At 47.9% G+C, this 24,913-nt stretch overlaps 1 protein-coding gene across 1 annotated transcript in view; it reads left to right on the plus strand.

Annotated features, from left to right (window-relative positions):
- The first annotated feature begins 251 nt into the window (after window positions 1–251).
- The window catches only part of Fam174b (family with sequence similarity 174 member B), a 33,469-nt gene continuing 8,807 nt past the window's right edge, over window positions 252–24,913 (plus strand). The window contains exons 1-2 of the mRNA XM_063249989.1: window positions 252–691; window positions 18,907–19,038. Coding sequence (XP_063106059.1) covers window positions 360–691; window positions 18,907–19,038 — 464 coding nt within the window. The 5' untranslated portion in view covers window positions 252–359. The remainder of the gene's footprint in view (window positions 692–18,906; window positions 19,039–24,913) is intronic.

Consider the following 24,913-nt stretch of genomic DNA (forward strand, 5'->3'; position numbering starts at 1 on the left):
GGTAACAGAACACATTTCCTAAGAAGGCTGAGCGGTTAAATCAAAGCAATAAAACACGTAAAACGCGTATCACAGTGTTTGCGCCAGCTACTGCTGCTGCACCGGGCTCCGGGTCCCTGGGGGCCTCCGGGGCCACCGGGGCGGGCGGGCGGAGCGCAGCCCCGCGCCTGGCCAGGCCTGCCCCGCCCACGTGGGGCCGCAGCCCGTCGAATGACTCCGTGCAACGTGTTGGTGGCAGCGCGGGCTCTTCCGGGCTCCGCAGCTTCCTGCCAGGCACCGCGCAGCCGCCTCCGCCGCGGGAGCCGGGGTGCAGCCTGCGCGCGGGTGCGGAGCCGGGAGCCCGCGCGCCGCCGCACACGATGCGCGCCCCGCCGCCCGCGCCGCTCCCGCTCCCGCTCCCGCGCCTGCTGCTGCTGCTGCTCGCGCTCCTGGCCGCGCCCGCCGCCTGCGCCCGCACAGCCCAGTCCGCCTCGTCACCACTGCCACCGCCACCCGGCCCGGGACCCGCCAACGCCACCCTGTCGGGGTCCGGGGCGGCGGGCGGCGGCAGCGTGTCCAACAGCAGCGGCGACGCCTTGGTGACCCGCCTTTCCTCCCTGCTCCGCGACCTGCCCACCCTGAAGGCGGCCGTGATCGTGGCGTGCGCCTTCAGCGCGCTGCTCATCGCCTGCCTGCTGCTGCGCGTCCTCAGGTGGGTCCCCGCGCCTGCGCCGCCGTCGCCACAGGTGCCCGGGCTGGCGGTGGGGGTGGGGTGTCAGGCGGCTTGGGGAGCCCCTGGCACGCTGCACCTGCCGCCTGCCTAGGGTTGGGCTCAGGAGGGCGGGGGCGCTTCTGTGGTTTCTCTTGGGGCACATTCTAGGAATTCTTTCCCCTTCCTTTAAGAATCCACAGTGTATCATAAATAGGGGTTTCCGTTTAACTCTCTGCTAGCGCTGAACACTGAACACCACTCTGGATTTTCACGGCTTTCCACAGGATTTATTTTATATCCATTGAATAGAGGAGGAAAATATTTCCAGGGGGAAAGGTAGCTTATCCAAGTAAACTCAAGGGTGGAGGCGGGATTCGAACCAGGTTTGCTTAACTAGACTTCCGACCTTTCTCCCCACTTCATCTGCAGCTCCTCCTCGCCCCATCTGCTTTTATTCTGTTTTCTTTTCCTGCGGCTGCTTTTTCTTGTTTCTCCTTCTAGCGTGGGGGAGGCCCTAGTGCTCCAGCCGGAGGTCTGGGCATTGGTGCTGGCTTCAAATGGCTGTTTATCTTCGGTGACTATCCATGGGGGAGGTGTGTGTCTGGTGGCTGTCTTAGGCCCCTACCGACTAAGCTGTCCTAAAGAGCTTTCCCAAGGCCTCCAGCTGCTCAAAGAGACTTTTGCAGGGTGCTCAAGGTCAAGGAGAAAAGTGACCAGGAGATTAAGAAGGTCCTTGGTGTGCTGGGCCCCCAGGGGAGGCAAGCTAGGATTTCCTGAGAATGCCTGGGAATCCTGTTTGTGTAGGAAATGGACTCCACGTGTCCTGTTCTTCAGTGGCTGGCCTGGGGATCTGGGGTGCATGTTTACCCTCTCTGCCATGGCCTCTGCTTCCAGGTGTTCTCGCCATGCTTGGTTTGATGGCACCTCTGCTGGTAGTGTTTCCTGTGCAGGAGCAGAACCCAGGCCTAGGGAGAAAGGCTGACACCCATCCACTGAGGCTACTCTTGGTTCTGTGTGACTCTGAACCAAGCCTTCTGGGTCTGCTCCATTCTGATTAAACACCCAGGGTTTGAGAAAAAGGGGCTAAGTTCACCTCCCTGCAATCCCCATGCTCCCCTGACTGTCACTTGCCTGGCTCAGGCCACGTTGCTCCTTTCTGTGTGAATCTGCTCAGCGCTCTCCTGGTTCACTCTGACTGTCCCACTGTCCTTGCTTTTCTGCTTGCAAACTTCAGTGACCCTTTATAACCGCTGCCTCCTCTTTGGGCTACTTAAGTGTGGCATTTAGGGCCTTTCCAAACTGTCCCCAGCCCCCTGCAGCCCTTTGAGGCTTGTCTCACATCTCTTGTGCTCCATGGTGCTGGCCTGTGCTTTCCTCGCTCTGTCCCGATTCCTCTGCATCTTCCAAGCGTGACACAGACGCTCCTGTCCAGCGCTGGCCCTTTCCTTTCTCTGTGTAGATTTCCTGGAGGCGTTTTTTTTTCTTGCTCCCCAGCCGTACCCTTTTGGGTTTATCCTCTAGTGCAACCTTTATTTCGCCACAGCAGGTCACCGTGTTTGGGGCCCTGCTTCCTTACTCAGCACAGAGCCCTGAAGGGTGCAAGACCCGGTTCATCCTAGGGCCCTGGGCCCAGTGGAGGCCTGGCATCCCGCAGGGGCATCCTTGTCATTTCCTGACTTCCTGATTGTGCATCAGGAGTAAACCTGTGCCTACAGCAGCTCCGAGTGTGGGGGGTTGAAACATTTAGCTCAAAATAGGCTGAGCCCACAAGGCTGTGTACTTTTTAAAGAAGGTATTTGAAATATTTTGCCAGTCTGCTCTTTATTACCCAGGAGTGGGAGAGAAAAGAAGGCTGCACAGGGCCAGATGTGAGGGCATGGAGCCTCATGTTTGAGCAGGCGGAAGGGAGCGTCCTTGTTGTCCAGGATGTGGGGTGTGGGAGGAAGGGCTTTAGTACAGAGGAGCTGCTTGTGGGCACGGTCTGCCTCCTCCCCCCTGGGAAGAAGGGGCTCGGGGTAGGGTGAATCCCCAGGTACACATCTGCCATCCAGGATTCAGACTGAGACAAGAACTTGAGCGTTTTATCTCTGGGAAGGGCCTTACAGTACCCAGCCCCAGGTTGTACCCTCAGACGGGAACAGCACCAGTGGCTTCTAGAACACTCTACAAATGTGATGGCCAAGGCGGGCCTGGCGCCTGGTCTGAGCTTTGGCGGTCTGGACTGTGGCTGCTCCCCCTTCTCATGTCCCTCTGTGGGGAGAGTCCTGACCTGATTCACGGGCAGCTCCTTCGCCTGCAGGCCCTGAGTCCTGGGCATTCGGCCCCCCAAAGGCCCCTGAAACCATCTCACCTCTACCCACACTGCCCTCACCTGCTGCAGCTCTCTACCTTAGAGGTTTTCGCCTGGGTGCAGTCCTCCCAGAATCAAGGGTCTCCTGTGGGCTGGGTTTCTGCTTTTGGCCTCACCCCTCTTCACCCCAGCCTCCCTTTCCTGCTGGGATGCTGGTCCTTCTTTCCTCTGCCTCCATGTCCTCCCATTCGCCTCGGCATGCAGGAAAGGCGGTCTCTTGAGGCCCAGGGTCTTTCCTCCCTCTCTAGCTCCTGTGCTGGCTCCGCCCAGGTGCCCCTCACTCACTGATGCAGTCCTGCTAGACTCTAGGGAGTCACGGCCACACAGGTGGCTGTGTGCCCTTCTGGGTTTCCTGGTCAGAGGAGCCTCCCCAGCCCGGACCCCCTGAGCTCCTGAGCATGTTCAAGTTTTAAATTTCCTGCTGGGAGTCCCGAGTGTCTCTCAGTGTGTTCCTTGGCCCGGCCAGACTGGGGGCTCTTCAGAGCAAGGCTGAGCCTTGATCTTCCATGTCTCTGTAACACCTCCTGTGATTCCATGCTCAGGTTGGTGTGTAATAAAGATATTTTTAGCAAAAAGAATATTGAACTCCTGAGCATTTCAGATTGCCGATGACTGAAACATGTCCTGTGTTGCTAGGTGCATGGCGGATAGGAGATCTTGGGAGGTGCAGAATATCGTGGTTGCCCATTCATCCTTTTTGCAGTATAGAAACAGAGGGAAGGGGGCTGGGGATTTAGCTCAGCAGCATAAGTGCCTACTTGGCAGGTGCAAGGTCATGAGCTCAATCTCTAGTTCCACCAAAAAAACCCCAAAAGAAACAGAGGGAAGAGTAGAGGGTGATTGCTTATTAAGCTGTGGTTCAGCCTATTTCTGTTGCTGTTTTCCTGGAAGGAGTCAGCTTGCCAGACAACAGAAAAAAATGTGGATCTGGGGAAACAAAGTTTTCTGTGTATCATAGTGAAAAATACATGTACCTAGTCAAGCAGTTCCATATGCATTTTTTTTTCCACTACAGTGTGCTTTCTTTGCTTCAATGTCAAGGATTAGGAGAAGAAACAAGATTCTTGGAAAGAGATGTTCAGAGCAGTTCGGCTTGACAGTGAAAAAGTTTAAATAACCCTCATCCATTGGTTGGCACTGGTTAATAAATGATACTGATCCTTAACAGTTGTTGAAAGTGATGACATTGACATGATACTGATGATACACTGGGATGTGCAACATGTCACAGAGATGTGTGGGTAGTACGAGCTGATTCCAGTAAATAAATTACAAATATGTACCTATGCGAATGTACAAGGACGTCTGTTATTGGGTGTGCATGCATGACAGTGTGGGTGAATCTTCCTTATCATGCAGTTATTTATCACGATGTATTTATGTATTATATGAATTTCTGCATAATTACGTGACACATCTTCATTGTTTCTATCCTTATATTTGCACTTAGCTCCTTGTTGCATCCTGGGCTGGTACATGTTTGGGTTGTGTACCTGGCAGTGGGACTTCTGGACTTGTATTTGACTTCCCTGAGCAGACACCTGTATAAGCTCTTGCCTGCAATGTCCAGGAGTTGTCGAAGTCTTGCCTCATAACCAGAGCTTAGTGTCAGTTGACTTTCTGATGCTTTCCCATTAGATCGGTATGACTTGATATCCTATTGCTTTGCTTTGTATTTATTTTATACTGAGTTTGAGCCGCAGTCTGTTCCTGTCCTTCTTAAACAATCTGATTTCCCTATATGAGGAATCGTTTCCACTTTTCCATGTACGTTACCATTAAGGAAAATTTCAGATGAGAGACAGGAAGGAGGGCAGCAGTCTGGAGACCGCATGCCTTTCGGTGGACAAGAGTGCACCCTCTTGCTGGTGTCCACGGGCGAACCCCCTCCTGCAGACACGAGGTCTTTGGGAGAGGGCAGGCGAACCGGTCTAGTAGAGACTGGGATCTCTCCTGATTTTATTGTATGTTTTTGGTACTGGGGGTTGAATCCATGGAATCACATGGAGTTAAGCCCCCAGTGCTTTTTATTTTTGAGACAGGATCTTGCAGAGTCCTTAAATTGTCCAGGCTGTGCTTGAACTTGCGATCCTCTTGCTTTTGTCTCCCAGAGTTCAGGGATCACGGAGTGCACCAACCAAGCCTGGTTCTGATTTTTGGATACTGACAAATTCAGGGGCTGGACAAGTAGGTGGTAACTGCTGGTATCAGGACATTTTCCTCTTTTTCCCTTAGAGCACTTCGTTTGAGGTCTGGGGTGGGGTGGACATGTTCTGACTTTACCTTCTAGTGTCATTTGGACGGGGGAAAAGTCAGAGAAATTGTCACCGTGAGCCATGCCTCTCCTTTCCTGGTCTTGGCAGAGTCTGCTCCATGGTGCAGGCTGTGTTTCCTCATCTCTGTTGGCTGCTCGCTTGGCTACTTTTCATTTCAAAACCCCTCTAATATTCTCTTATCGCAAAGGACAGTTCATTTTGGTGCTTCTGCAGGGATTGGGAAGATGAATTCTAGGTGACCTGGCATTGTCTGCTTGTTGGTGGCAAAGGTGCACACAACTGGGTCTTGGAGACATTGGCATTACAGAAGCATAAACTGCTAAGCCAGATCTTTGAAAAGGAACTAAAGATTTCTGACTTATCTTGGCTTCTATAAATTTTCTGTTGTGTGTGCATTCACTTTGGCAATAATAAGGGAAGTTATTGAAAAGAAAATATTAAAACTCAATAGTTTTAGCTTTTAGGAAGACTGTTCTTGAATGTTTCTAGCTCATTCGTATGTCTAATTTTAATAAATTGAAGTTTTGGGGGAGCTATAGTGGAAGGTTTAGCCCCTTTCATGACACTGAAAGACAGTGTGGAACTTGCTTGGTATCGGGGGAAGTCATTGCTGATTGCGGATCAAGGCTCTGAGTGGAGGAAGAAAATTGTAGAAAAGGGATTTATTCATCTTATTTTGCATTTAATTTTATGTAAACATGGAGAAAAGTTTTAAATACAATGAAGACAATTCAGATTTTTTTTAAATAGCACGCTCTTAATTTAAATTTGCAACAAAATCATGGTATGTAGAAAGAATAAAATCCCCAAATGATTCTTATGTGGGAAGGCTTTTGCCCTGGGGTCATCTGGTCGTTTGCAGAGCCCTTTGTGACTATAGGGCTCCACTGTGGGAGGCGGAGGTGGAGAAGATCGCTGTTGGCCCCCAGTGGGTAGGAGCTGGGCTGCTGCTGAGCATTTTGCAGTGTATGAGTGCCTTTCAATAAGGAATTATCCAGTGCCAAAAATAAAGGGTACTGGAAACTTGGAACCCTGCCTTGGAGGCTGGCTGCTTGATGAGGTGACAGGTTTACTGAATGGCGTGGGGCTCCTGTTTTGTATCATTAATTAGAGTACAGCTTCCAAGGGCTGTCAGGTGTTTAGAACGAGGCTCGTGTCAACCAAATCCCTGCTTCCCTTTAAGCAGCTGAGTGTTCTATTGTATTTAAACATATGATTCTCAGTACAGATGCCATTGACACCGGACCTTTTCATCTTGCTTCTGCTCAGAAATGAGGCTGCAGCCATATGGCCAGAATAATCAGACAGGTACATCTGCTCAGGCCTCTGAAGATGAAGCGGGTGATCTTTAGCGGGTGAAGGAGGAGCCCGGTGACTGCCCTTAGTAGCAGGCCTGCGAGCTCCTGGCACCTGTCACCAACTTTCTATCAAACTGAAAAAGGAGGCTAATCCCACTTAAATGTCACCCCGAGGCCCCTAGTTTATATGGCTTTGCCATCAACTCTCATACCCTGTACTCTTTGTGTGCAGAGGTCTGTCTTGGGACATTAGGCACATGTAGGGTAAGTTGGGGTGAGAGTGGGGCCCAGGGAGGCCTCTGGTGTCAGTGCTGCAGAGTGTCCTGCAGAGAGATCGTCAGGCAAGGTGGCCCCAATTGTGTTGGGTGCTTGAGTTTACCAGCTGTGGGTTTGGGTCTGGCTATTTGCAAGGGGAGGCTGTGGGAGCATGCATTTAAAGTCATGGTGTTATTATTGTTTTTTAATCTTTCCTTAATCTCCAGGGCAATCTGTCAGGAGTACAGACTTACATTTATTTTCCTGGAGGTGGTGCTTAGAGGAAGAAACCTGTTTTTGTGGTTCAGAGGAGGGAAGGGCTGTGACAACACTCAGGCAGGGCTCCTCCAGACCTGGGGAGAGTAGGATGCCATGAGCCTGAGTGTAGGGTGCTGGGCCTTGCCAGGACCTCTGAGCCTATGGCTGGCTGAGCCTGGGCATTGGCAGCCTGATATCCTCTCACTCAGCCCTGCCCCCGGGAGAAGATACAGAAGAACAAACAGTGCTGCTGCCCTTAGTAACAGGTCTCAGAGCCCAGGCACATGGGAGGGAGGCCACACAATCTGAAAGGGAGCTGTGTTTCAAAAGCAGTACTTGGTAAACTGAGATTGGGTGGCCACACTGGCTTTGGCTAGGACCAGAAATATGGGCCCAGCATTTCCAGGTGCCCTGGGTCCACCACAGGGTCTTTTCCCACACTAGACTTTAGTGTGGGAAGGCATCGTGTGGGCGGAAGAGGAGGATTAGACTTGGCAGGGTGGGAGGAGGAAGAGAAGGTGAGAGGTTCCAGTGCTGGATGGATGAAGCCGTCTTTGTTGTGAATGGAGTTTGCATAGCCAAGTCCCTTGGAAACATCATGATGACATTAATAATAACAGCATTAATAACAATTACTAAGGGGCGGGGGACATAGCTAGGGTGTAGAGCTCGTCTAGTATGTGTGAGGCCCTCCAGACCCAGAATCACATGACGGCAAGAAAACAATAACAATAACAAACTAAGCCCTACTGTGCACCATGCTTGGAGCTAAGCACTTTTTGTGTTTTCTCACTTCTACAAGGGGTGCTCTGTCCGGGGCCCCATTTTACAGATGAGCAAATCATAGAATAAAATAATGAATTGTCTTGTTCCAAGCCTTGAAGCCTAGGAAAAACTGGCTCACCCTTCTCCTTCCACTGGATTTTGGAAGACACCAATTGCACCCTGAGGGTTTGATGTGTTGGGGGGAGCTAGCACATGATTTGCAGGTGGGAGTGAAATAATCCAAGGGCCATATGAGAAATGCACTCCCCATTAGGTTTTTCTGTTTGCTAAGAGAGTGGATGGATAGTTTGGTGACTGAGGCAGGGAATTAGGATTGCTGGGAAGCTCCTGGGAGGTTTTGGGAACACTGGGATGGAGGAGGAAGAAAAAGAGGAAGAGGAGGCCAAAGAGTCCCAGACAGGCCTGGGGAAGGAACCATGATGAAGGGGTGGTGAGGCTGGGAGGAGGCTTGATGAGGAAGAGGCTCTGGGGGAAACTTTACAAAGGAACACCAGCCAGACAGCTGGGATGTCTGGGCTGGGCTGCGGGGGCTGGAGGCTGGGCTGGGAAGCGGTGGGTGATGATATAACGACACCGTTTATGATCAGTATGTCTCCAGCATTCCGGTCTCCTGGGCCCACCAGGGGGTCCCTGTTGGTCATCCTGTTGCTGCCTGGAACTATGGAGCTGTGTCTGGATTCTGTCTTTGCTGGAAGCCTCCCCTCCCCCACTTGACACCTCCTAGGAAAACAGTGGGGCCCAGCCCTTTGCAAACACTCAGCAGCTGGAAGGCAGGTCTCAGCCTGGCCCAGTTCCCTGCTCCTCAGGGGACTCCTCCAACAGGCAGAGCAGGGTTTGATGGTTTGATCTTGGGCTGTGGGAATCTTCTGGGACAGTGAGTGGGAAAGAGAAACAGGGTGGGGATAGAGGAGGGTGAGACTGGTGATGCAGGAACCCCTAAGCCTTGTGGCTGAGCTCCCCGGGATGGGCTGGCCATGTTGGAGGATCCTGCACAAGGCACCCTCCACCCCCACCCTGTGGCACACTGTATTGTGTGCTTCGTGCCAGTACTGAAGTTGGTCTACCATGGCCCCACATTGTTACTCCCAAGCAGATGGGAGAGGAAACAGCTAGATCACATAAATCATGGCCAGTACTTGTTGATCACTGCAAACTCCCCACAGAGAGAGAAGAGAGACTCGGGTTCAGTGTGCGTATGATTACATCCATCTGTGCTCATGAATTTTTACATATATGGCCAATAAACCATGACCAGGAAACCAAGTTAGATTTTGCAAATGGATGGTCCATGTGTTGGAGAACCTGAACCCCAAATGTGTTTTTGTGTTTTGTTTTGATCCACACAGTGGGTTTGAAAGCTGAGAGAGTTGAGTCAGACATGGTAGAGCATATAATCCTGGCATCTGAGGGTGGCCAAGGCAAGAGAATTGGATATTTAAGTTCCACCTGGGCAGCTCAGGGGACCTTGTAGATAAACAAACAAAACAAAACAGAACAAACCCAGCTGGCTAGGGATATAGTTTGGTGGCAGAACACCCCTGAGTACATCCGCAGTGCTGTAAAAATGAAGAAAACCCAAATCTGAGAGTTGAGAGCACAGAAACATTGACAGTCTCTGTAAAAACCTGGAGCCCCTGCTTCTCTTGCAGATGAGGGCTAATGAGCCTAGTGGCCTTCTTCTTCCCTCAGGGCTGGGCATGGTGCCACACTTTGTGTCTCCTGGTTAGTGTTTGTGGTCACGTCTGCCTGCTTATGTCATAGCAATTACACATCATGGTTCTCTGTGTCTCCAGGGCTCTCAAGCATTGGAATTGCTGACCTGGGACCTTTGGGTCACTGTGCTGGGTGCAGGGACAGAGGCTGCCACATGGACAGGTATGGGGCGGGCCTGTCTCCTGGAGATCTGGGCACACTTGCTGCAGCGTGGGGAGATGCTTGGTCTCAGGTGACCTTGTGTGTGTTGCAGACAGCCCCTTAGTGGCGCATGTAAAATGTGAGCTAGGGGTTGCTATCAGCAAAATACTGAATTTTCCTACTCCCTTGAAATGCAATATATATTTGGGTCTATTTCTGGACTTTCTTTTCTGTGACAGCACCTGATTGCTCATGTGACCCCTGAGCTCTGTTAGTGTGGTTCGACAGTGTGCTTTACTTTCTGGGAGACCAACATCTTTTGTTACTCCTCATCCTTAGAATCCTCCTGGCTTCTCCTGTGTTTGGAATGTCTAGCTCCTCCCCATCTGTTAGTATATTGTTATATTTCATTAAACTTGCAGATTAATTTAGGTAGGTCTTTATGAGAGTGAAGCACAGTGTGCTTTCTTTTCATGTGCACAAACTTCCTTTGGTTGCTTTTTTAAAGAGTCAGTGCATATTTGCTCCACAGCATAAAGCTTTCCTCCCGCCATTTCTGCACATGCAAGCAATGCATGTGATCATCCTCTCTTCATTACCCTCCCTTGCCTACCCCACCCCCAAATCCTTTTCCTGTTTTCTAACAATCTCCCCTCCACTTTTATGACACCTTTTCCACCTCTCTAGATTCCACACATGAGAGAACATAAACAAGTCGTCTCTCTGAGTCTGGCTTGTTCCTTCAACGTGATGACCTTCATTTCTATCCATTTTCCTGCAAATGGCATTGAGACTGGTATGCACTCTGTTTGTGGGCCACATTTCCCTTATCATTCATCCATGAAGGGGCACCTGTGTTGATTCTGTAACTTGAGTATTGCGAAACATGCCTTGATAAACATGGGTGTTTGGTATCTCTGTAGTATGCAGACTAATTCTTTTGGGTATATGTCAAGGAGTTGTAGAGCCAAGTCATATGGCAGTTGAGTTTTCATTTTTTAAAAATTTAATTTATTTTAAAAAATAATTTAAAGAGAATAAAATCAAGCCAAATAAAACAGATAAAGCCAGTCAAAACAAGAGTGTAAGTGGTACAGGATTTCAAATCAAGATAATAGGAAATCAACAATGGCTACCATATTGCCTCTAGTTATCTTCATAATAGCTGCCCATATCATCAGATATAGTAAAATTAAACAAAACAGTAGAACAGAATCAATAAAAACAAAACAATGAACACAATGCAGGACTTCAAAACAAGATAATAGTAAATCCAAAATGGTTGCTATATCTTGTTTGAAATAGCTGCCCATGCCATCAGATATAATAAAATCAAACAAGATAAAACAGAATAAAACCAAACCAAACAAAACAATGAAAATGATACAGGACTTTCAAACAAGATAATAGGGAATTAACAATGGCCACCACCTTCAGAAGGAGGTCCTCCATAGATGCTACACTGCATATTGTTATCCTCTAAATAGATGATCAGATTACTGGCTTTAGGCCTGCAAAGTCAATGAAACATTATTCACTAAACAAGCATTAAGTTGTATTTTACTTCAATAGCTATCATTGCAGCCAGCACATCAGAAGTGGCTGGAATTTGGTTCTCCTTCCCATGCCCTGTGCATGATATTGACTCACAGGTAGTGGCTGACTTTGGTTTTCCCTGTGGCCAGTGAATGGTGCTGACTCACAGGAAGGGGCTGGCATCTGGTTCTCCTCCCTGTGGCCTGTGAATGGCGCCCTTTTATTTATTTATTGAAGTGGTCTCTATACCTAATTCCATAATGAGTGTATTAATTTTCATTCCCATCAGCAGTGTAGGATTCCTTTTCCCCTGCATCTTGGTCAGCATTTATTTATTTATTCTGTATTCTTGATTCATTCAGATTGGGGTGAGATGGACTCTCAGTGTAGTTTTGATTTGCATTCCCTAATGACTAAAGATGTTAACAGTTTTTCAATATAACCACTGGCCATTTGTACTTCTTTGAGAAGTACAGTAATCTCTTCAGTTCACTTACCAATTTATTGATTGGATTGCTTGCACTTTTGTTGTTTTTTGAGTTCTTTATATGTTCTGGATATTAATCCTCTGATAGAAGGTAGCTGCAAAGATTTCCTGCCCTTCTGTAAGCTGTCTCTTCTCACCGTTCATTGTTTCCTTTGCTGTGCAGAAGCTTTTTAAAGTGATAAAATCCCATTTATTGATTCTTGCTATTATTTCCTGACTTCTGGACTTCTGGTTTCTTTTCATCAAGCAGAAACTGGCTAAAAACTGAAGGGACTTGAAGTTACAACCCTGGTGGCTGCCCAGAGAGTATGTGCTGGGTGCCTCTGCCTCAGCTGGGGACACCCAGCATCGAGGGGAGCTCCCCATCCTCTGCTATAGTGTGAATACTTTGGGCTTTGGAGTGTGACAGGCCAGGATTTGAGTCCTGCTTACTTGAGCTGCTCACAAAGTGTCTCCTGGCCTCAGGAGTCCATGAGTCTGTAGGGGGAACCCTCCCTGCCTGTCTGGCTGGGGCTGCCCTGTCCCTGTGTGCCCATTATTTAGCAGTCAGAGCTGCACTATCCTGGTGGCTGCTTTACTGTCACCCCAGAGAGCGGGTGGTGCAGGAGGCCAGGTCTTGTGGTGTCTGTGCCCCTCACCCGGGGTGGTACCTGTGAATGCAGGACACAAGAATCAGAGGGAGCAGAAAACTCAGCCTGGCTGAGGCATTGTGGGAAAACCCAGGAGAAATGGGTGTGCTTAGGGCTACGTGGGGTAGGTAGGGCAGCCGGCCTTGCTCCCCTGGAGGGCTCAGGTCAGAATCTCAGCCTCAGGACACTCCGTCTGTATTGCTGACTGCCTCACTCTGTACTCAGCCTCCACGTTGTCTTTGTGGAGGGGTGAGGAAGGGGGGCCTGTCCCTAAGCAGGTCCTCTAGGCTGGGTCACACTCCCTGCGGGCTGGAGGGAGGTTTGTTTATCCAAGTGCTCCTGAGCAGCTGTTCAAAGAGCCCTTAAGTAAACAAACCCTCTGGCTTCGGGATTACATTTCAGAGTAAAGGAATTTTGAACATCTCCAATCTCATTTTAGAAGTGTGTGTTTCAGAGTGAAAGGAAGCTGATTTGTCTTTTCTAGAACTTCTCTGGACTTGCCTATCCTCTGAATATGTTTCATGTGATATTTACTTAACACTAGCATTCGCTAGCCCAGTGTGGTGACATACACCTTAATCTGAGTACTGAGTGAGGCTGAGATAGGAGGATCCAAGTTTGAGCACAGCCTGAGCAATTTAGCAAGACTCTGTCTCCAAATAAAAAAAACCAAAGCACTGGGGTTGTAGCTCGGGGTACCCATGGGTTTGATTACCACTTACTGTTTCTTTGTTGTGGCCACCTGGTTAATGAGACCTCAAAAAAGGAAAACTGTGACCCAGCAACCACGTTGGTCCGTTGAAGATTGGCCAGGAGTATCTTTCCCTTTTCTGTTTCTCCAGTCTCCACTTTCTCCAGCAGGAGGCGCTCTGCCTGACAGTTCTCACAGGGTGCTGTCTGGCTTGGTCCTCTGGCTTCACCCCAGGCCAGGAACCCGTCTGACTCTACCACTCCTGGAACTGGTACCGCATCCTTATCCCACATGGGCCCCTAGGTTGGATGTGGGTTCTGTCTACCGGCTGAGTGACTTCAGCGTCTCCACGGCTGCATGGTCTTGGCCTCTTCCTCGGGTCACTGGCTTGTGGACAGTCCTGTGAGGTGTCACTCACGATGTGTGTCCCCTGGAAACCTGCCCATGGTAGCCCTAAGCAAGACACTCCTTGCTATTGCACTGAGTCATCTCATGCCTGTGGCTGTGTGTTGTATAAAGAGAGCAGTCCTAGGGCTTGAAAGAGTTTGAAGAAATGGGAAAATTATACTGAGTAGGGAGGGCACACTGTTAAAATGTTAAGAAATCCCAAGATGCTATTTATTATTATGGTGGAGATTTCATGACATGCTGTGCCTTCCTTGGAGACCCTAAGGCCGGTAGATTCTTTAGGTTGCGTGTGACAGAAAACCCGGTCTGGATGGCCTCTGGTGAAAGGGAAGGTAGCTTTGTAGTTTTCCAGGAGATCTGGCTTCCTAGCAGAGTTAGTCTCTTTTTTCTCTGTCCCTCTGCCCTCAGTCTGACCTCTTTCAGGTCTTTTCTGTCCTCTGATTGGTCATGCTTTCCTTCTCTCTTCTCTGTCATTGGCCGGCTAGAGGGTTGCAATGCACTGATCCGCTTGGGTTTCATCTCGGACCCGCTCCTGGAGCTGGGGTATGGGGCCAGGTGTGGGGGTTACAGAGCGAAGAGAAGGAGGCAGAGGATGCTGGCTGGCTCCTGGCCAGCTCATGTCCTACAAGCGCCACGCTTCAGAGAGAGAGAAGAGTGCGTCTAGATCCATGTGATGTGTTAAGTCACACGGTCCAGGAGGTGTAGGGAGGGCAAAGGTTTTTCAGTGTTAAAGTGTAATAGTGGCAAAGTGTGCCGGGGCCGTGCTGGCAGTGATGGAAGCAGCAAGCTGGCACAGCACCTCTTGGCAAATGTGGTGTCATTCAGGGTGATCTCACTGAGTGTCAGTTTCCTCAGCTGTAAGAGCTGGCGGTGACAGGTGCCAGGCGGGTTACTGTGCACAGGAACAAGCTTGGATTTACTGTGCCACCACCCAGCAAGACATTCTGTACAGACTGTGGTTAAGGCCCTTTTTGGTGTGTGTGGTGCTATGGATCGCACCCAGGCCTTGCGCATGCTGGACAAACACTCCACCTGAGCTCTTCTTCCAGTCCCTGTGGACTGATATTAATGCAGAAAGATACAGTATTGCTGGGCGTGGGGTGCTATAATCTCGGTGCTCTGCGAGGCTAAGGCAGGAGGACTGTAACTTTTTGCACAGTTTGGGTAACTTGGCAACTTAGTGAGATCTCATTTAGAAAAAAAATAGCCTCAGTATTAGTTTTCTGCTGCTGATACTACAAAGATTAGGTGAGTTATAAGGAAGGCTTTGTCCTGGCTCACAGCTTCCGCTGCCGTCCTGGTGGTGGCTTTGCTGGCAGAGTCTTTAGGAGACACAAGACATCCTCACGGGGCAAGAGACAGCGCGTGCGTGGGTTTGGCCCCTCGTTCTTCTTATGAAGTCACCTGTGTTGGTCATGACGCTCCCCTCTGATGACAGCCGGGCACTTCTGAGTCTGCTAACCGAGGTCCTTTCCACCCTTTGCACCCTCCCAGGGGGGATGAAGCGTGGCATTGGTTTTAGAGGAGTGCAAAGCAGATTCAGTCATGGCAGACACAAAAGCAGTGTCCACACTCAGAGAAACGTGAGGGGGCCTAGCGGGTTATTTAGGCTGCCCGTGCCCTGCGTTTCCCCTCTAGCATGTTCTTGTCTACATCACGGTGGCTCAGTGCTCCGGCCCTGGCAGGTGGCTGGGGACCTGCAGGCCCACGGGCTGTGTGCATCTGCTCTGCCACACATTACCCTGCTTGGAACTGGCAGGCTGCTGAAGGAAGAGTCTGGCTTGTACTGTGTGGAAGGGGGGCCCCCACTCTCAGTTCATAGGCTGTGCACCCTCCCTCCAGCGCAGCACCTCGTGCGCCTCTGCTAGAATGGAGCGCACTGTCTTTTACGTATTTCAGGAGTTTCAGTTTCTCCCAGTTAATGCACCTGACGGTGCAATGGCAGAAATTATTTTTTTTTAAAAAAAATTTGGTTAAATAGTGCTGTCTTTCAGAGTCAGTTGTTTGAGATGTAATTTCTCCAGTTCATTATGTCAAAACCTCCATTTGGAGCACGCATGAGGGCCTTTGCTAATGGCTCTGGGTACTTGTGAGGGCTCCCCAGAGAAGCAGAACCGATGGTGTGTGTGTGGAGACAGGGAGGGAGGGAAATATATTATTGGAAGGTAGTCTGTGACACTGTGAACATTACAAAGCTGACAGGTTCACATTCTGTGCTCCGCAGACTGGAGACCAAAAGGAGGCCATGGCAAAGGTTCCAGCCTAAGTGTGGCTTGAGATCCAGGCGGAGCCCAGTCAGTCCCAGTGGAGGGGTTTTGTTCCTCGAGGGAGGGCCAGCCTTTTGTTCTGTTGTCACGTGGTGTAATGAGGTACCACACTGGGAGGACAGTCAGCTTGGCCGAGTCTGCTGCTTCAGATGTTAGCGCCATCCAGAAACGCTGTCAATGGCACACTCCGGGTAATATGTGGTCTCCTTTCTGGGCACCCCAGAAGCCTGTTAAGCTCATACATAATGTTCACTGTCACCTTTGGGTGTCATCTTGGAGATTCGGGATTATTTTTCTGATACCTGGGGAAGGGTTACAAACAGCCACGACCCCTCAGTCACTGTCTTGGACATGGTCACCTTGAGGGTCCACAGGACAGGGACTCTCTCAAGGTCTCAGGTTCGTGGACATGCCCTTTTCCTCTTCTTCTGCTTTTCTCTTTGGTACTGGGGATTGAACTCACGACCTTGTGCTTGCCAGGCAGCACTTTCACCCCTGAGCTAAATCCCTGGCCCAACTCACCCTTTTCTAAAACATCTCAGCTGTTGCTTCAGCTGGGGCATATGGCTCTGGGGACAGAGCAGGGGCCTCACCCCTCTGCAGAGCCAATTGCTTCCTCTAGATAGCTGGGAGTCACCCAGGAGGCGATTTAGGGCTGTATTCCATGGAAAGGTGTGGTAACACATGGGTTTGTGTAGACTGGGGGTTTGAGGATGCTTGATTTTTCTTGTGGCTTTGTTGTGGACTGCTTGTGACATGCAGAATCTTTCTGGGTTTGTTTCCCCCATCCAGAATTGGGGATGGAGTTGCTCAGAGACTGTAAACCATTTAGGGAAGGATGCAAAGGTTTTTTTTTTCCCCCCTGGGAACAGAGGTGGAGAGAATGTGGGGCCAAGTGTGTTTGTGATGTTCCGCTTGTAAAACAAACCATTCTAGGTCCCTGGTGAGGGGACTGGCTGTGTCCCTCTGGTTTAGCCTCTGCACACTGTCCTGGCCTTTGCTGTATTCCTCATTCTGCCCTTGGGATACAGATGGACTCTCACCTGTGCCTGGTGTGTACTGTGATGTTATGGGCTGTACCTAGATGTCCCCCAGAGCCTCATGCACTCACAGATGGGGGTTTCGAAGGTGGCTGGATCAGGGTGTGATAATGGTTCAGGGTGTGATGCTGGGGTTAAGGGCTGGGTAAGTGCAGGCCCACACTGAGGCTGGTAGCCTGAGTGGAAGAGAAGGGAGGCACAGGCTTGCTGGAGCCTTTGCTCACTACGTTGGCTGCTTGTTGCCTTCCCACCTCTCTGCCGTGGACATCCTTCCCCTGTGATGCCCCCTGCCACACCGCCCTGCTTTGGAACCAGCTGACTACAGACTGAACCCTTTACAAACTGTGAACTGAAATAAAACTTTCTTCCTTTACCTTTGGGTGTTGGGTATTTTGTATCAGCCACAAGAAAAGTGGCTAAGACTCATGACGACAACAGGAAAGAGAGACTGTTTGGCAGTGAGGCTTGAGACCATCAGATTTGATGACTGGATTCTCCCTCTTTCCCAAATTTCCCTCTCCTTTTTAAATTATTTTTTCTCAAACAACTCCAAGGAGTCAGTGCTGTAGGTTGTGTTATACCAAAGCTATGGTACTAAGGTTTGTTATGTAAACACTGTGGTGCTTCGGTAAGTCTTAGCTTTACTAACTCAAGTTAGGTCCAACAAGAGCAAGTTGGTGTTGTTGAAAAATTGTTTTTAGAAAATCTGAAAGTGAAGTTCTGTTTTCATTCTTCTTACAAATTACTGAAGAGTCTGTCTGTGCCGAGGGCGAGGGCTGAGGGCTGTTATGTGGTCTCCGTGGGAACAGTCTGTGGTCTGTGGGAAGAAGACGAGCATGATTATGTCCTGCTTGGGGTCTTTTGGGTTGACCGGAGTCTCAGAACATCAGTATTCTTAAAAAGGAGGACAGCTGAGGGTACGAAGCAACTGGGAAGAGGTGCACAGTAGTGGAGGAATAAATGCAAGGAGCACTGGTGGCCACAACAAGAGTATTGTTCCCAGCTGGCATCGTAAACTCTCCAGCCGTGTCCAGTGGGTACCGCAGCCTTCACGCAGTGAGTCTCACGCCAGTAGCTTGAGTCAGACCTTTCCCTGTAGCCCACGATGACTCTGCCTTCCCAAAGCTAACAGTGCAGTGATATAACTAACTGTCCTCATAAATCCTGGAAAGGGAAACCATATTGACGCATTTTAAGAGTCCTTGTTATATGGGAGAGGATAGAGCATATTTGGCTCTATCCTCACTATAGGGTCTCACTATGCAGTTCAGACTCACTTTGTAGCTCAGGCTGGTCTTGAACTCCCAACGATCCTCCTGCTTCAGCCTCTCAAGTGTTGGGATTACCAGCATGCAGCAACATGCCCAGCTTTAACCTCTGTTATTTACTGTCATTGCTAACAGTGACTCCCAGAGAGCCTTTTACAGGCAGGTATGCTCAGGAGTGTATCATCCTGCGCATTCTCCCTTATCTTACTGACGAGAAACTGAAGGTCACAGTGATTCACTGACCTCCTGGGGTCACACAAGTGGTCATAGCCAAGCTCCGACTCAGACCCCTGGAGCCATGCTGGATCCTGTGCTCAGTGAGTCCTTTGATCACCATGGATTTTCTTTGCATGCATTTTACATTTTAAAATTGTTGCATTTAGGGCTGGGGATTTAGCTCAGCGGCATAAGTGCTTCTCTTGCAGGCTCCTGGTCCTGAGTTCGATCCTGGTACAAAAAAAAAAAAAGGTCACATTCAGCTGGGAGTGCAGCTTCGTGGTAAAATACTTGCCTGGCATGAAGGAGGCCCCAGGTTCAATCCCCCGGGGAGCAAACAAAAGCAAAAACAAAATATCCCATTAGGTAGTAGAAATCTTGATTTCCAAGTTGGTGCTAGCACAGGTATCTGTGCTGTGTCAGTGAGGACCACATAGAGTAGCAGGCTCAGTAACTGACTCACCGAGGTCTCATCCAGGGTTCAGCGGGTCTTCAGTGGGTCTGCTCGGGGCAGCCTGAGCGGGGGGATCCTGGGAGGGAGGAACCCGCTAGTGCTGCTGTTGTTGGTCTCTCACTGATGTGCTTCCCCTCTTCAGGTCAGGGAAGAGGTTAAAGAAGACCCGCAAGTATGACATTATCACCACTCCAGCCGAGCGCGTGGAAATGGCCCCTCTAAATGAAGAGGATGACGAGGATGAAGACTCCACAGTGTTCGACATCAAGTACAGGTGCGGGTTGGGGACAGAGGCTTCCTCCTGGCTCCCGGAGGAGAGGGCACCCTTGGCCTTTGACAGCACTGTGAGCCCCAACCTGGCCCAGGTGGGCTTGTTCTCTGGTTAAGTGTCAGGCCTTTGGGTGTTCTGCTTCGGAGGGACTGATCTGCTACCTCCCCGAGACACGTGACACCCAGACGCTCAGCCGAGGATGGCTACTGCCTGCTCTTCCCAAGTGAGAACACTAAGTTGGCTTTAAGGGAGGGACAAGAAGAGAGCTGAACTGCAGACACGGAGCTGGCCGTGCACTGGCCTGGGGTGCAGCCTGAGCAGCCCAAGGGCTGCACACTCTGCTGGGGACAGAAACTTCCTCAGCACATCAGGGGTGTCTGTGGGGCCCATCCTGTGTGGATGGAATTTACTGATGAGCTCTGCAGACAGGTGTTTCCTAACGGTGGTCTGCGGGGAAGTCACAATGACCGCGACATCCGAACAGCAGACGGGCCCTTGGAGATGCTCATGGGGTGCACTTGGAGTGTGAGAATCACCGTGGTGGAGCAGAGTGACGCAGTGTGGAGGCGAAGGCTTGCAGGCCCAGGGCAGAAGAGGGATTGGGTTCTGGCCCGAGCTTCCTCCTGTTGCCTGGCTTCTCTGTACCCGGGACTGCTGCCTTCCACCCCTGGCATTGGTTCTTCATAATCTTGGCTGCTGTCAGCCCTTGGTCCTTCTGCATAAACCAGTAGCTAGATTCAGCAACACAGAGTCTTGGATTTTGATAGAAACTGCATTGACCTTGTAGGTCAGTATGTGGAGAATTACCCCTTTATGCTCACATTCCCAGTCCTTGAATATGGAATGACCTTCCATGTATTTAGGTATTTTATTTTATTTTTTAAGTGCCAGGGATTGAACCCAGGAACTCCACTCTGAGCTACTACATCCCCAGCCCTTTTTTATTTCTTGAGACAGAGTCTTGCTAAGTTGCTAAATTGCCAAGTTACCAGGCTAGGTTTGAACTTTAGATCTTTCTGCCTCAGCTTTCCAGAGGGCTGGGGTTACAGGTGTGTACCACCACACTCAGATTATTTAAGCGTTTTATAAACTGTCTTTAAGTGCTTTTAAAACTTGAATCATAAAATTAAAATAAATTTTTGTTAGATGTATTCCTAGATGTTCTGATTCAAACATATGTATACACACCGATATGACCTTAAAAATACTTAGTGTATTTATACTCATATGTTAAAAAATGGCTATATTATTATGTTTACATACAAATCAGTTTTGGGAACAGTTTGCTGTTCATGAAGCACACTCATATAGGAGCATGTTTTATTTTGGTTTGGTTTGGGGGGGCATTTTTTTGTCTGGTGTGATGCAGGTGGGGTTCACATTGACACTGCTGTCAGATTGAGAAATTCCAACAATGGGTCTGGGTCTTCAAATAATAGATTGAGTTCTGGTTCTAGGCTGACAATTAGCCCTGCGTTGGCGTTGCTGCTGCCTGTGAAACTCACTACCAATTTAACCATTACACTGACCACTTGCTAGGTGTTGAAGTCACAGAAAATGCTTTTGCTTTTTAGAAGGGCAGCTTTACTGTCTGCCTGCTGTAAGAGCAGAAGTCAGCTCTGGCAGAAACCAGGTCTTCAGGCCACTCCGGAGCATCTCCGAAGCCACGGTCCCGATAGGTGCTCACTGCTGGCTGTGCAGCAGTGGCCCAGAAACCTTCAGTGTTGGGTGCTTCTGGGCCAAGGACTCTCCTTGGCTCTCTCCAGCTGCTAGAGGCTCCCTGCCTCCACTCCAGGCTGACAGGCAGGACCTGGAGAATCCATTTCTCTTACAGATTTCAGGCCTTTGGCCACAGTGAGCCCCTCTGTCCCACGGGCTGTCTCCACACCTGGGTTTCTCTTCCTGAGGTTGTCAGATTCTGCTGTCACTTGGAGACAGCCTTGAAAACGGCTTCCTGTGCATCTGGGCGCAGTAGTACATGCGATAATCCTGGAAGCCCGGAGGCAGAGGCAGGATTGCTAGGCTGGGCAACGTAGTGATTTAGCAAGACCTTGTCTTAAGGGGGAAAAAAAAAAAAAAACAGGCCTGGGGATGTTAGCTCAGTGTGAAGGCCCTGGGTTAAAACCCTGGTACCATCCCTTCCCCCCAAAAAACAATGCCCCCCAAACCAAACCAAAATAAAACATGCTCCTATATAAGTTAGCATCACTTGATTTGTGACTTAATTTCTGATTTTTTAAAAAAGAAAATAAAAATTTTAAAACCTTGTTGTCCATGGCAGTTGGTTTTTAAAAAAAACCTAGCACCCTTGCTCAATCCTTACGAATCGTGGTGGTAGGAATATGGATCCTTTGGGGTTTCCTACATAGATACGCCATCGAGAGTGTGCGGGTCTGATCATTAGTCCGTAAATATTTTCTCTCTCTCCTCTTTAGGCTTTTTGTCCTCTTGATCTCTAAGTCAGTGTTAAATGGAGCAGTGGTAACAGGCGCCCGGTCTCAGTCTTGATTTTAAAGAATGTGCTTTCAATTTGCTGTAGGGCTTTTAATCCATTTTTTTTCCTCCAGGGAGTTTTCTCTTAGTCTTTGTGTGGTAATGTTAAATTTTATTCAGTGCTTTACATAAATGTTGAAAGGTCATATTTTTTTCTTTATTTTGTTAAGGTGGTGAATTTGTATTAATTAGTTTCTAATAGTAAACCAGGTTAGCATTTCTGAGATAAAAGAGAGCTCGGTCATAGTATGCTATTTTTTCCTTTTTTTATTTTAAAAAGAAAAAAATCCCCAATGATACAGAATTTCAAAACAAGATAATAAGAGATTAACAATGGTTAATATATTGCATATTGTTACCTTCGAAGTAGTTGCTCGGATTACAAGATATGGAAACTTGAACAACTTAACAAAATTGAACAACTTAAGCACAAATCATTGTCAGTGAACTAATAGAAATCAGTAGTATAATTATCTTAGCTACCATATGTATGTGATATATATTCTTTTTTTTTTTTTTTGTCTTTTTCGTTTTTTATCGGTACCAGGGATCGAACTCATGACTGCCTGCTTGCAAGGCAGGTGCTTATGCCGCTGAGCTAAATCCCCAGCCCCATGTGATATATATTCTTTATCCTTCCCTTCTTTTCTCCTTTCCCCCATCCCAGCTCTTTCCTTTTGAGCAGTTTCTTTCCCTTTCACAGTATCTATTATAGATTTTGGATTTTTGTTTACTTTCTCAGTTTTTTACACTGGGGAGACAATGCAATATTTATACATGTGAGTCTGATTTATTTCTTTTATGAGTATGGTCTCTAGTTGCATCCATTTACCTATAAAAGCCTTGAGTTTATTCTTTATAGCTCAGTAGTAGTCCTTTATATAAAAACATCTTTTTATTCATTCCTCAGCTGATGGGCGTTTGGACTGTTTTCAAGATTGAGCTATTAATTTTATTTAATTTATTTTTAAAATTTTTTTGCGGTATCGGGGATTGAACTCATGACCTCACACTTGCCAGGCAGGCGCTTATGCAAGATTTAGCTATTAAAGACTGTGCTGCTATAAACATGGGTGAACATGTATCACTGTGGTATGGTGTTTTTAATTACTCTGTGAAGATTCCCAGAAGGGGACTAGCTGAGCTGAATGGTACTTCTTGTCCTAATTTTTTAAGGTATCTCTGCTGTGATTTTCCACAGTGATGGTACCAGTGTACACTCCCACCAACAGTAGAGAAGGGCTCCTTTTTCCCTACAGTCTCACCAACATTTGTTATTGTTTGATTTCTTGATGATAAACATTTTTTTTGGAGTGAGACGGAATCTCAGTGTTGTTTTAATTTTCATTTCTCGAATGACCAATGATGTTGAACATTTTTCATGTATTTATTTGCGATTTGTATTTCTTCATCTGAGAAGTGTGCATTCATCTCAGATGCCCATTTTTGGATTGGGCTTTTGAATCTGAGGGACCTGAGTTTTTTTCCAGTTCTTTATACATTCTACGTAGAAGTCCTTTGTCTGAAGGATTTTGTTTTCACTGTGTTGGTGGTTTCTTTTGATGCACAAAAACTTTTTCATAAGATGAGATTCCAATTGTTGATTCTATGAAGTGCTTTCTGTGCAGGTTAGATTTTGTTCTGTACTCTCTGCCTTCCCCTGCATCTTCAAGATATCTACTTACTCTGTCTTCTAGTAGATTTAGTGTTTCTATTTTGATATTTAGATTTTTGATCCATTTTGAACTTAGTGCATGGTGATAGATATGGGTCTAGTTTTAGTCTTCGGCATGTGGAAAGCCAGTTTTTCCAGCACCATTTATTAAAGGGGCTATCTTTCTTCCAGTGAATATGTTTGGCTCCTTTGTCGAAAATAAGGTGGCTGAGTGTGTTTGTAGTTGTTTCTGCATCTTCTAATCTATTCCACTGATCCTCAGGTCTGTTTTTTTTGCCAGTACTATGCTGATCTTATCACAGTAGCTTTGTAGTATAATTTCAAATCAGGGATTGTGATGCCTCCTGCCTTGCCTTTGTTGTCCAGGATCGCTGTGGTGGATTGACAACTGGTGGTCAAATTGTAACACCCTGCTGAACTGAATCAGTGAGGTGCTGGGTGAGGACGGCCCACCTGAGGATTGTTGCCAATGGCATTAAAAAGGAGAACTGGAGAGGAAGAAGTAGTTGTTGGTTCTCCTGTTGCTGTTGGTTCTCCTGGAGAAGTTTGTTGAGTTTCTTTTCCAATACCAACTCGACTGTTACTGTCTGAGGAGCTTGTTGTTGCTGAGAATGGCTGTGGTTCACTTTTGCTCTGGTCCTTACTTTGAGCATGCTTTGTGGCTCTAGAAGGGAAGATGGTGTGGTGTTCAGTCTCCTGGAAAAGTTTGTCATTCTGGCTTCCTGATATGAACTTGGCTGTTCTTATTGTCGGAGGAGCTGGGGACCTCACTGTCACTGAGGATGGCTGTGATACTTTTAGGGGGAGCTCTGGTCCTTAGTTTGAGTGTCTCTTCTTGGCTCCAGTGCAGACCCCTCAGCCTGCTGGCACAGATCTTACATCTTGCTGGCACAGACTTTTTAGCTTCCACCATGGGCCTTTGGGCTTTCCCAGTGCAGATCCATGAAACAGACTTGCATGAATTGCTGTTGTGGGCTCTAGGCTGAATCCATGCAGGATATTGCCAGAGATCCAGACATTTAGCTGAATTCTTTTTTTCTCTAGTATGTTAACAAATTTCTGGCACTCTTCTGATTCTTTTGTATTTGACTTTTTGGGTGACTGTTATAAAATAATGTTATAAATTATGTGTCCTATATTAAATTGTTTCCCTTGCAAACTTGGACTGCAACAATTGCCTTTGCTATTTTAGGTTTCTTCTGTTTCCAAATGAATTTTAAGAATGTCTTCTGTAGACCTGTGAGGTATGCTAATGGTATTTTGATTGAGATTGCATTAAATCTGTGTAATAATTTTGGGAGTAAGGTCATTTTCACAATGTTGGTTCTTCCTATTCATGAGCAAGGGATATTTTTACATTTTCTGATATCATCTTCAATCTCCTTTTCAGAGTATTGTAATTTTCAATATACGTTTTCTAACTCCTTTGTTAGATTGATTCCAACGTATTTTTCATTTCTTGGATGCTATTATGAAGGGTGTTATTTCCTACTTTCTGTCTCAGTGAGTTGGATTTTTGTGTACAGAAATGTTATTGATTTTTGAGTGTTGACTTTGTATCCAGCCATGCTACTGAATTTGTTTATTACATGTACCAGTCTTTTAGTGGAGTTTTTGGGATCTTCTCTGTAGAGTATCATGTCATCTGCAAATAACGATAGTTTAACTTCTTCCTTTCCTATCTTTATTCCTTTTATTTCTTTCTCTTGT

The sequence above is a fragment of the Cavia porcellus genome, unplaced genomic scaffold, assembly GCF_034190915.1.
Source record: "Cavia porcellus strain 051 isolate PalLab524CR breed Dunkin Hartley unplaced genomic scaffold, mCavPor4.1 scaffold_6, whole genome shotgun sequence".
NCBI lineage: Eukaryota > Metazoa > Chordata > Mammalia > Rodentia > Caviidae > Cavia > Cavia porcellus.